General features: G+C 44.0%; 1 protein-coding gene across 1 annotated transcript in view; it reads right to left on the bottom strand.

Moving 5' to 3' along the window:
* LOC126262970 (uncharacterized) overlaps positions 1 to 3,068 on the bottom strand; it is an 82,482-nt gene extending 79,414 nt beyond the window's left edge. The window contains exon 1 of the mRNA XM_049959920.1: positions 2,953 to 3,068. Within this exon, the coding sequence (XP_049815877.1) occupies positions 2,953 to 3,037 (85 nt within the window). The 5' untranslated portion in view covers positions 3,038 to 3,068. The remainder of the gene's footprint in view (positions 1 to 2,952) is intronic.
* Positions 3,069 to 12,295: the final 9,227 nt, after the last annotated feature.

Below are 12,295 nucleotides of genomic sequence, written 5' to 3'. Positions count from 1 at the left end.
GGGTAGGTAAAACCTGTTTTTTTTCCATCATATCTCTTACTCTTTCCTCAGGCATAAGACGAGTGGAGAATAATGTTAACGTTCTGTTTCTAGGAAACTTGTTTTCACTAATATTTAACTTTGTGGGAAATGTTATTAGAAGTATTTTGCTTCTCGATTAAAAACCAGGACAATTATTTGTCCCGAACGATTTTTTCGGGACACCAGCACATTTATGTGAAAACTGTGACTATCGTGGCATAACTGGGACGTCCGATAAGCCAAGCCTACCGTAGATATAGGGCACAGTTGTTTGGTTTACGGAACACACTGTGACCCAAGGGACCATCTTCCTTTCTACGTATCATGTCATCTAAAACTGAGAGGTCTCCATTTTTTTCCATTTCCATGGTGAAGCAAATGCTCAAAGGAATTAAGATCCAGAAATGAAGGTAGTGTTGCTGCCCCATGTGGCCGTACCACAAAGGAGTCGTCATATATCTCCAGAAACATTTAGGTTTCAAAACCGCCGAATGAAGTGCTATTCTTCGAAGACTTCCACAAAAAAAAGTTAACTACTGAGGGAGACAAAAATGTTCAAATGTGTGTGAATTCCTAAGGGACCAAACTGCTGAGGTCATCGGTCCTTAGACTTACGCACCACTTAAACTAACTTATGCCAAGAACGACACACACACCCATGCCCAAGGGAGGACTTGAACATCCGGCGGGAGGGCCTGAGCAATCCGTGACATGGCGCCTTAAGCCGCGCGGCCACTCCGCGCGGCTGAGGGAGACAAAAAAATGGTTCAAATGGCTCTGAGCACTATGCGACTTAACTTCTGAGGTCATCAGTCGCCTAGAACGTAGAACTAATTAAACCTAACTAACCTAAGGACATCACACACATCCATGCCCGAGGCAGGATTCGAACCTGCGACCTTAGCAGTCGCTCGGCTCCAGACTGTAGCGCCAAGAACCGCACGGTCACTCCGGCCGGCTCAGGGAGACAAAGTGCTAGCCATAGCAGCACGGTCAGTTTACTCAAAACATTCTTCGTTAAACAGAAATTGATTCGACGTAAGCACATGTTTGAAAAGATGTAAGATGTCACGTTGATAGGCTTTCTCATCCCTGAAAAATCGTTCGACGATGTCAAATGGTTCGCGATGTTCTAAATTCTGAGAAGAGTAGGGGTAAGCTATCGGAAAAAATGTATGATATACAATATGTACAAGAGCCAAGAGGGACCAATAAGAGCAGAAGACCAAGAACGAAGCGCTCGGATTATAAAGGGTATAAGACAGGATGCAGTCCTTCGCCCTTACTCTTCGACCTACACATCGAAGAAGCAGACGGATATAAAAGAAAGTTTCAAGAGTAGGATTAAAATTCTAAGGGAAAGGATATCAATGATAAGATTCGCTGTGACATTGCTATCCTCAATGAAAGTGAAGAAGAATTACACGACCTGCTGAATAGAAAGAAGAGTCTAATGAGTACAGAATGTAGATTAAGAGTAAATCGAAGAATGACGAAATTAATGAGAAGTAGCAGAAATGAGAACCGCAAGGAACTTAACATCATGATTGATGATGACAAAGTAGACGCAGTTAAGGAATTCTGCTACCTAGACAACATAATAACCCATCATGGATGGAACAAGGAGGACATAAAAAGCAGACAATCACCGGCAAAAAGAGCTTTCCTGGCGAAGAGGTGTCTACTAGTGTCAAACATAGGCCTTAATTTGTGACAGAGATTTCTCGAAAAGTACGTTTGGAGCACAGAATTGTATGGTAGTGATACATGGACTATGGGGAAACCAGAAAAGAAGAGAATCGAAGCATTTGAGGTTCAAATGTTCAAATATGTGTGAAATCTTATGGGACTTAACTGCTAGGGTCATCAATCCCTAAGCTTACACACTACTTAACCTAAATTATCCTAAGGACAAACACACACACACACACCCATGCCCAAGGGAGGACTCCAACCTCCGCCGGGACCAGCCGCACAGTCCACGACTGCAGCGCGTAAGACCGCTCGGCTAGTCCCGCGCGGCAAGCGTTTGAGGTGTGGCGCTACAGAAGAATGTTAAAAATTAGGTGGTCTGACAAGGTAAGGAATGGGGAGGTTCCCCGCAGAATCAGCGAGGAAAGGAACTTATGGAAAACACTGTGAAGAAGAAGGCCAGGATGGTACGATATGTGTTAAGATACCAGGGAATAACTACCATGGTAATAGGGGGCCTGTAGAGGGTGAAAACTGTAGAGGAAGTCAGAGTCGGAATATATCCAGCAAATAATTGAGGATGTAGGCTGCAAGTGCTGCTCTGAGATGAAGAGGGTGGGACAGGATAGGAAAGAGTGACGGGGCCCCATCAAACCAGTTAGAAGACTGATGACTAAAAAAAACAAAAAGAAAAAAAAGCTGTCTTCCTCCAGCTTAGTTTCTATGAGTTGTGTTGCATCCACCAGAAGTACTCGTCCGAACAAAGAGCACTCAGCACTCCGTCTTCAGGCCACGAGTGGCCTACCGGGACCATCCGACCTCCGTGTCATCCTCAGTGGAGGATGCGGATAGGAGGGGTGTGGGGTCAGCACAACGCTTTCCCGGTCGTTATGATGGTATTCTTGACCGAAGCCGCTACTATTCGGTCGAGTAGCTCCTCAATTGGCATCACGAGGCTGAGTGCACCCCGAAAAATGGCAACAGCGCATGGCGGCCTGGATGGTCAACCATCCAATTGCCGACCAAGCCCGACAGCTCTTAACTTCGGTGATCTCACGAGAACCGGTGTATCCACTGAGGCAAGGCCGTTGCCCGTGAACAAAGAGACCACGTCGAAACTCACAAACACATCAGTTGGTTCGAGAAGCAAATTCTTTAGTCCCCCCCCCAGGAGAAAGCACTTCTTTCTCTCTCTCACACACACACACAGAGACACACTGCCACGCTGTACGGACTTACGACAGGCGACGCTGGCAGGCTGCCGGAAGAGCAGGAGTAGCAGCAGAAGCCCCGTCAAACCGCAGAGGCGCCCATTCTGCGACATGGTGCGAACCGACGCCGAGCCTGCTGCAACACTGCTACTCCTATTGCATTTGCTGCAGTAGCCGCTGCTGCGCACTGAGTAATGAGGAAAAGCGACGGCCGCCCATTTTGCGATGCCTGTTCCAGGAAGGCCGGCGAACAGGCTATGACCAGCAGTCCCGGCCAGTGACGCGTCTTCCTCTTCCTGTCCTACGAGGAAACCAGCGCCAGCGTCGCGGCCTTGTACTTCCGAAGAGCAACCAGTTCCGAAGTCACGTCTCCTTATGACCTGCAGCCAGCATCTGTACTGCTAAACGGCTAAACCGTGGACGGTCACAGCTGCAGGTTGATTTTCATTTTTTCATGTAATTATTGATCGCTATTAAAATTTTAAAATGCTCTCATAATATACTCGTTAAGAGATACAATCTTACACTACTGGCCATTAAAATTGTTACACCACGAAGATGACGTGCTACAGACGCGAAATTTAACCGACAGGAAGATGATGCTGTGATATGCAAATGATTAGCTTTTCACAGCATACACACAAGGTTAGCGCCGGTAGCGACACCTACAACGTGCTGACATGAGGAAAGTTTCCAACCGATTTCTCATACACCAACAGCAGCTGACCGGCGTTGCCTAGTGAAACGTTCTTGTGATGCCTCGTGTAAAGAGGAGAAATGCGTACCATCACGTTTCCGACTTTGATAAAGGTCGAATTGTAGCCTATCGCGATTGCGGTTTATCGTATCCCGACATTGCTGCTCGCGTTGGTCGAGATCCAATGACTGTTAGCAGAATATGGAATCGGTGGGTTCAGGAGGGTAATACGGAACGTCGTGCTGGATCCCAACGGCCTCGTATTACTAGCAGTCGAGATGACAGGCATCTTATCCGCATGGCTGTAACGGATCGTGCAGCCACGTCTCGATCCCTGAGTCAACAGATGGAGACGTTTGCAAGACAATAACCATCTGCACGAACAGTTCGACGACGTTTGCAGCAGCGTGGACTATCAGCTCGGAGACCATGGCTGCGGTTACCCTTGACGCTGCATCACAGACAGCAGCGCCTGCGATGGTGTACTCAACGACGAACCTGGGAGCACGAATGGCAAAACGTCATTTTTTCGGATGAATCCAGGTTCTATTTACTGCATCATGATGTTCGCATCCGTTTTTGGCGACATCGCGGTGAACGCACATTGGAAGCGTGTATTCGTCATCGCCATACTGGCGTATCACCCGGCGTGATGGATGGTGTGCCATTGGTTACACGTCTCGGTCACCTCTTGTTCGCATTGACGGCACTTTGAACAGTGGACGTTACATTTCAGATGTGTTACGACCCGTGGCTCTACCCTTCATTCGATCCCTGTGAAACCCTACATTTCAGCAGGATAACGCACGACCGCATGTTGCAGGTCCTATACGTGCCATTCTGGATAAAGAAAGTGTTCGACTGCTGTCCTGGCCAGCACATTCGCCAGATCTCTCACCAATTGAAAACGTCTGGTCAATGGTGGCCGAGCAACTGGCTCGTCACAATACGGCAGTCACTACTCTTGATGAACTGTGGTATCGTGTTGAAGCTGCATGGGCAGCTGTACCTGTACACGCCATCCAAGTTCTGTTTGACTCAATGCCGAGGCGTATCAAGGCCGTTATTACGGCCAGAGGTGGTTGTTCTGGGTACTGATTTCTCACCCAAATTGCGTGAAAATTTAATCACATGTCAGTTCTAGTATAATATATTTGTCCAATGAATACCCGTTTATCATCTGCATTTCTTCTTGCTGTAGCAGTTTTAATTGCCAGTAGTGTATGTTAAAGGTTTCACCATCTTTACTCGCCCGAAAATACCTGACACGGTCACTCGCGCGGATGACAGGTGCGATCCACAACATAGACCTGGTATTTGGACACGTTGATCGGTGTCCATGGATGATTTTAGAAGTATTTTATTTAAATCAGAATATTATACGTTTAATAAGCATATACAGTAAGGTATACACTAGGTGACAAATGCTTTTGGCACTTGTTCGTAAATAGCTCCAATGCAAAGAGCTAACTTGTCATTCCCTCTGGCAACACTTCTGTCAGGGGCAGTGTCAAACCTCAGTAATCACAAGTGCAGCCTGATCGGTCTACACTTAAGCACCAGTAGCGTGATTCAAGTCCATTGCCCATTGAGTTATCCCACAACCTTGATAAACTCTTTCTACAACGTCTCAGCGATCCACAACGATATTACACAACAACGAAAGCTCTGATTTCTATAACACCTGTTTCTTTAGCATTACTTTCCCTACAAAAGTTACTACTAACTTCGTTTGATGTAAATATTAGTACACCTTGCAATTATGGGTACTATAGTTGCATTTTCAACCAAGAATAACTTCGTAATATCTGTTTCTGTTATACGAGCTTCATATTTGCATCCGTGTGAAACCATAATAATATTACAACGTCTTGTTATAACATTATTAGGATATTTACTTTTCCTCCGTTTAGCTATTCCATCTTTTCCTAAAAGAAATACGTCCTCGTGAATTACAAATTTATCATTTCCTCACACGTCCTATTCCTGAATCATGACCGCTTTCGTGTACGCAATCCTCGTTCTCTGAGTCGTACTATATCTGTCAGTATCTTTATCAGTCATCCATTGGAACCGTTCCAGTCATACATCAGGATCACTGCTAAACTCTGTCCTAGGTTTTTTTTTTTTTTTGTTTACGCTTGACATTGATTTCACAAACAAAAACTATAGAATATATACACTTCTCGTAGATAAACATTCTAGCTAAAAAGCGGATTACCCGTAATTAGTTTAGGTACTCCTAAAATTACGCACATGAAATTGTATTGAATCTAGGACACCAACACACACTGAGTTTCAGATTGGAGCAAAAGTATTCACGTGGGTACCATTGTCCTTCAGGCTATTGTAAGTTCCATAAGCAATGCAACTTGCGTAACTGAAAGACGATGATGGTTCAAGCTAAGGCATGAAGTGTTAACGGAAAGGTACTGAAAATGGCGCGAATTCAGTAGTTCAGGCTAGTCAAACAAAAGACATCGGGAAAATCATGTGGATGGCCATCGTCAACCGCGCGAACTTTGGGCGCTTGAGACAGTTGTTGTTGTTGTTGTTGTGGTCTTCAGTCCAGAGACTGGTTTAACGCAGCTCTCCATGCTACTCTATCCTGTGCAAGCTGCTTCATCTCCCAGTACGTACTGCAGCCTACATCCTTCTGAATCTGCTTAGTGTATTCATCTCTCGGTCTCCCTCTACGATTATTACCCTCCACGCTGCAGTCCAGTACTAAATTGGTGATCCCTTGATGCCTCAGAATATGTCCTACCAACCAATCCCTTCTTCTAGTCATGTTGTGCCACAAACTTCTCCCCAATCCTATTCAATACCTCCTCATTAGTTACATGATCTACCCACCTAATCTTCAACATTCTTTTGTAGTACCACATTTCGAAAGCTTCTATTCTCTTCTTGTCGAAACTATTTATCGTCCATGTTTTACTTCCATACATGGCTACACTCCATACAAATACTTTCAGAAACGACTTCCTGACACTTAAATCTATACTCGATGTTAAGAAATTTCTCTTCTTCAGAAACGCTTTCCTTGCCATTGCCAGTCTACATTTTGTATCCTCTCTACTTCGGCCGTCATCAGTTACTTTGCTCCCCAAATAAGAAAAGTCATTTACTACTTTAAGCGTCTCGTTTCCTAATGTAATTCCCTCAATATCACCCGACTTAATTCAACTACACTCCATTATTAAGACAACTATTTCAGTTAGGAGCTGCGTACCTCACGGCGCGCAGATGACTCAGACTACATTCGTCCGATACACGAGAATGAGAAAAGTTAGTGGCTTCCAACAAACTTCATACATGATTTCATACCTTTCCGGAATTTACCCCCACAAAATAGTGAAAGGAACCAAGTTTATCACTAGGTACATTTTCGCTGTTCATGGAGTAAATCTTCTGCATCAGGAACAACATTTTAATCTATTAAAAAAATGGTTCAAATGGCTCTGAGCAGTATGGGGCTTAACTTCTGTGGTCATCAGTCCCCTAGAACTTAGAACTACTTAAACCTAACTAACCTAAGGACATCACACACATCCATGCCCGAGGCAGGATTCGAACCTGCGACCGTAGCAGTCGCGCGGTTCCGGACTGAGCGCCTAGAACCGCGAGACCACCGCGGCCGGCATAATCTATTAACTCTTTACTACTAACTGTTTTCACAACACATTTTGCAGGCAGTATTCACATGTACCGTTGAATGTAGTTGTAAAACTGTATCATTGTACAACACATAGTTTTGGAGTTTTGCTATTTGGGGAGCAAAATAACTGATGATGGTCGAAGTAGAGAGGATATAAAATGTAGACTGGCAATGGCAAGGAAAGCTTTTCTGAAGAAGAGAAATTTGTTAACATCGAGTATAGATTTAAGTGTCAGGAAGTCATTTCTGAAAGTATTTGTATGGAGTGTAGTCATGTATGGAAGTGAAACATGGACGATAAATAGTTTGGACAAGAAGAGAATAGAAGCTTTCGACATGTGGTGCTGCAGAAGAATGCTGAAGATTAGATGGGTAGATCACATAACTAATGAGGAAGTATTGAACAGGATTGGGGAGAAGAGAAGTTTGTGGCACAACTTGACCAGAAGACGGGATCGGTTGGTAGGACATGTTCTGAGGCATCAAGGGATCACCAATTTAGTATTGGAGGGCAGCGTGGACGGTAAAAATCGTAGAGGGAGACCAAGAGATGAATACACTAAGCAGATTCAGAAGGATGTAGATTGCAGTAGGTACTGGGAGATGAAGAAGCTTGCACAGGATAGAGTAGCATGGAGAGCTGCATCAAACCAGTCTCAGGACTGAAGACCACAACAACAACAACAGATTTGGAGATATGACGTCGTAAACACTGAGATGAGATGCGTGAAAAAATAGCTTTTCTTAACAAAGAGTGCAAGTTACCCAGATTAAACTCATCGAGTGTTTGGTAGAGAAAGAACCTGACGACTTCCAACAAACTATAAAAATTCTTTCAAAACTTTTTCTAAGCTCTTTCGCTAGTCCAAGGGCGAATAATCCGAAAATAATAAAACCAAAATATTTAGGTCTTTGCGTCTTAAACTACAAAGCTTTTACATTCTTAATGTCAAATATTAGCTTATTTATAACGTAATCAGACGTTGAAAGAGCGGTGAAGGGGGGGGGGGGGCTGGAGGAGGGGGTTTACTGGTCCAGACCAACCGAAAAAAACGGCTCTGAGCAGTATGGGACTTAATATCTGGGGTCATCAGTACCCTAGAACTTAGAACTACTTAAACCTAACTAACTTAAGGACATCACACACATCCATGCCCGAGGCACGATTCGAACCTGCAACCGTAGCAGCAGCGCGGTTCCGGACTGAAGCGCCTAGAACTGCTCGGTCACAGCGGCCGGCTACTAACCGAACTAACAGTACTTTCCAATAGGCATCTGAACATCTTGCTAAAGGTGTAGACATTTAACGTGAGTGTGTTTACAGACCAAGCTATGCTACCTTCCGCAGGTTCACCCAGTCTCCGACCATCCCGCCAATGAGCTCTGTGTTGGTTTCTAAAGAGAGGCAGTGTATTCAAAATAAAGGTCTGCTTGTAGACACGGGTTGTCTCAGTCTCAGAAATGTACGTCGGCGATCTTATGATTAGCGGCAGAGAAATGCTGTTGTCACGAACTCGAGCTTCGTCGTAAAAGTAATGGCTACATGGAGACCAGACAATACGGAGACCGTTGTACACATTGCACAGCTACCTTCCGATTATCTCCACAACAGGCTGTACTGTTTCGAATACAGCTACGTACACTAGGTCAGCAACTCCCAGAAACCGTAAACAAACCCTGAAATACACGAATTCCTTACTGAACACAATCAGAGAAATCATCCAGAAAAGAATCTGCTGTTATTGTTGGAATATCATGTAGAGGAACATCCACAACCCAAATCCAAGTCATACTTTAGACCACAGCGGTGCCAAGTTGTAAATGACACAATCCCGACAAACGGGAACATGTACAAAATTTGTCTGTGCCCCTCATCAGCATATGACATTTTTGGCCACGTGAACACCCTCATTCTTACACGGAAACACTCTCATAATACCTTCATCGCAGACTGGCAATTATACGCCGTACAAATCCAATTTATATCTACGAAAAAGAAACTTCCTCATCCCCAGAGGCTACGATACCCACACACTATAAACTATGAGGCAACGTGGATTGTATAACAAATACTGACTACCAGACACTTAAGTGAGTACTCCAGAGTATTCAGGTAGACGTAGACATAGATAATATGGAACCGTTACACCATCTTCAACTGCATTACTCCCTCACTGAATACGAGCATCATAAAATAAGAAAAAAAATGTATCAATAAATCTACGGTAACAATCTAAAAGTTGTGATAAACTTGTAATAGTACCTCCACATTTAATAGAGAAATAAAAAGTAACAATTGTGTCGATACAGCATTAACGTCGTTCAGATTGCAGCCAACACGATCCGTAAATATCGGATGGTAATGGTTTTATCGCCTCCAGTCGCCCGAAACGTCACCAACCTTTATTTTTACGAAGTTTATAATAACTTTACAAATTATCCTGCATAATGATATTACAACGAAAATTGAGATTTAAAAGTGTAATACTAATTCTGCCGTGTGATGTATCCGGGTTTCCTTCCATCATTTGAATGAATTCTTGACACGCGGAAACATTTGTGTTGACTGACCATTACTGCAGTCCCGTTTTACCCTTCCTCTTTTTGTCTCTTCTTCTTCTTCTTAGCTACCGCGGCATGGTAATTGTGTTCAGCCAATTGCCAAATAATTCTGTATAGTTCTTACGGAATCTTATTGCTTGGTGTTCTCACTGTATGCATTGCATCAGTAATAATCGTTGAAATGGCTGATCGACTGTGAATTAAGTAAATAGCCATGTGCCTGATCGTCCAAATTATTTCTTTGTTTTTGAATGTCGGTATCGTAGATTTGGGCCTTACAATCTCCGTTATATCCATGCAACTGGCGGTTGCGTGATCTGTGATCTCAAGCTTCCATCACATATAAAAAAATCACATCTCAGATACGATTCTGCGTGTAAACCTGTGAGATAATATATCGACGAGACTACACGTTTCAAACGTGAAACTTGTGCTGAGGTGAATATTATACAATGTTACGTTGGTTGTCATTTTTTCGTTGATAATCACGTACCACATGGTTTCAACAACCATGTTGCTGAGCAAAATTCCTCCGAGTAATATTCCAGTTTCTCTGAGGGTAGATTTCCTCTTCGTGATTTTTCTTGCTGTTCTTCGTTAGAAACTAATAGATCTGTTTGTCTGTTAAGATATGCTGCGGATTGTGGCCCTTGTGTATGTAGCTGAACTCGAAAAAATATGACTTAATATGAGTCAAGACCCTTGGTATCGTTATTACGTCGACGGGCAGCTCCATGCTTACTGACTCCCATCTGTTGACCAAGGTCCTTCCATTTGTTGACCAAAGTCGTTGTAATACTATTCCCAATTTCCATGCATTCGTGCATGCGGTTGTTCAGGAGAGATTTGCATTTTTCCCTTACATCCTTGGGTTTTAGATCACTACTCGTCGTTGGCAATGTGAAAGTGTTGTAACCCATTTTAAACATGTTTTACCTCATGAAGAACCTGTATAGCGCTCGTTGTCTGATATGGTAACATGAGCTGGAAGACTCTGTGCCAGATAACTCAGTTTACTTAATACTAAGATTTTTACTGTTTGCACTTTTTGTTTCATGTTTAGTTACCTGTTGCAGTGCAAGTTGTTGTTTGCTCTAATTTTGTTTAGCAAGTTCGCCCAACTTCGTGTCTACATGATTTCCACGCTCATGCCCGGAGGATTCTGTGGCACTGTGGCAGCTGCTTTGTTGATACGAGTCATTCAATCCTGTATCGTCGACATCGCTGCCGATTTGCAATAGTGAGGTTTCCCTTTCATATCGCCGTACGCTGCACAACATTTCCTGACTTTCCGAAGGTCGCGCCAGATGCTGGGGCCGATATATTTAGGGCTCTGCAGCTATGGTACACAGAGCCATAAATAGCGCATATCTTTTCCGGATTGAACGCCTAATCTTAGATGCCCGCTCAAGATTCCACTGACCAGGACCCGTGATGAAACGTCAGTAGTGCAACGTGTACAATTCTCCACTTTCTGCGTGGTTTCGTATACGTATTCATGACTGATGAGGTCCCATGCCTTCTAAGAGTCCAAAAACGAAAGGACACCGCAGTCCTTGCTCTGTGCGAATGCACTGATTATGTCACGGAGATCACACGAGAAAGATATTACGCTTCGGCCGGATATGGCGCTCGCTGTATTGATATGCACCTAAGTTCTTCTTTAAAAATGGTTGCATTCGAAGTTTATCGTCCTAGCCACGATCTTATTGTCCGCATTAAAGAGAGTGACGACTCACATTTTATAAATTACTTGCTGTAGCCCTTCTTAGGTCGCGGCCTTCTTTGAAAGCGAGAGATATATTTTCAGCGTTCCGTAACTTATTATTGCCATTTCCTGTAATGTGGATCTCCAAAGTTCCCAGTAATGTTTATAAACTTCTGCTAAACAGGAGTTGATTGTCTCGTCTCCCAATAGGATGAATGTCTTTGATGGGTATGGTGATTACTTTCGAATGGGACCATTACGTGGTTCTTTTGCGGCGGGTTTTCGGTTTCTGTTTGACAGCCCCTCATATTTGCGTCACTTGTGTAGCTTGGGTCTGGCTTCGAGGCGGCTGTCCGCGAATTCGTGCCAAGCCTGCTCGCGCCACCCGTTGGGACTTCACTGTCGCGTAGCAGCTGCTCTGGTCGCTTATGGGTGCATTCGTCTCGCATGAGGTCCGCTGACAATCGGACGGCGCCACATCGTCATCGCCGATTTCGTCCAAATTTATGGCATACACAGGGCTTGGCCAGAAATGAAAGTGACAGAATTACGAACTCCAGATGTCCAAGCGTTTAGGGAAAACAGCATTTACGGTGAGGGTCGGGCGAGACATCAGCCATTTACGTTAGGGCACTGTCACGATAGCGGATGCCACAGCGGAAAGAGTACGGGACGGTAATAAAAGGATCATGGGGTTGAGTCCCTATTTGGAAAGTGTTTTTTGTTTTCAATTTTTACATTAC

This window comes from Schistocerca nitens, chromosome 6, assembly GCF_023898315.1.
Source record: "Schistocerca nitens isolate TAMUIC-IGC-003100 chromosome 6, iqSchNite1.1, whole genome shotgun sequence".
NCBI classification, from domain to species: Eukaryota; Metazoa; Arthropoda; class Insecta; order Orthoptera; family Acrididae; genus Schistocerca; species Schistocerca nitens.
This window is presented reverse-complemented; position numbering and strand designations above follow the sequence as displayed.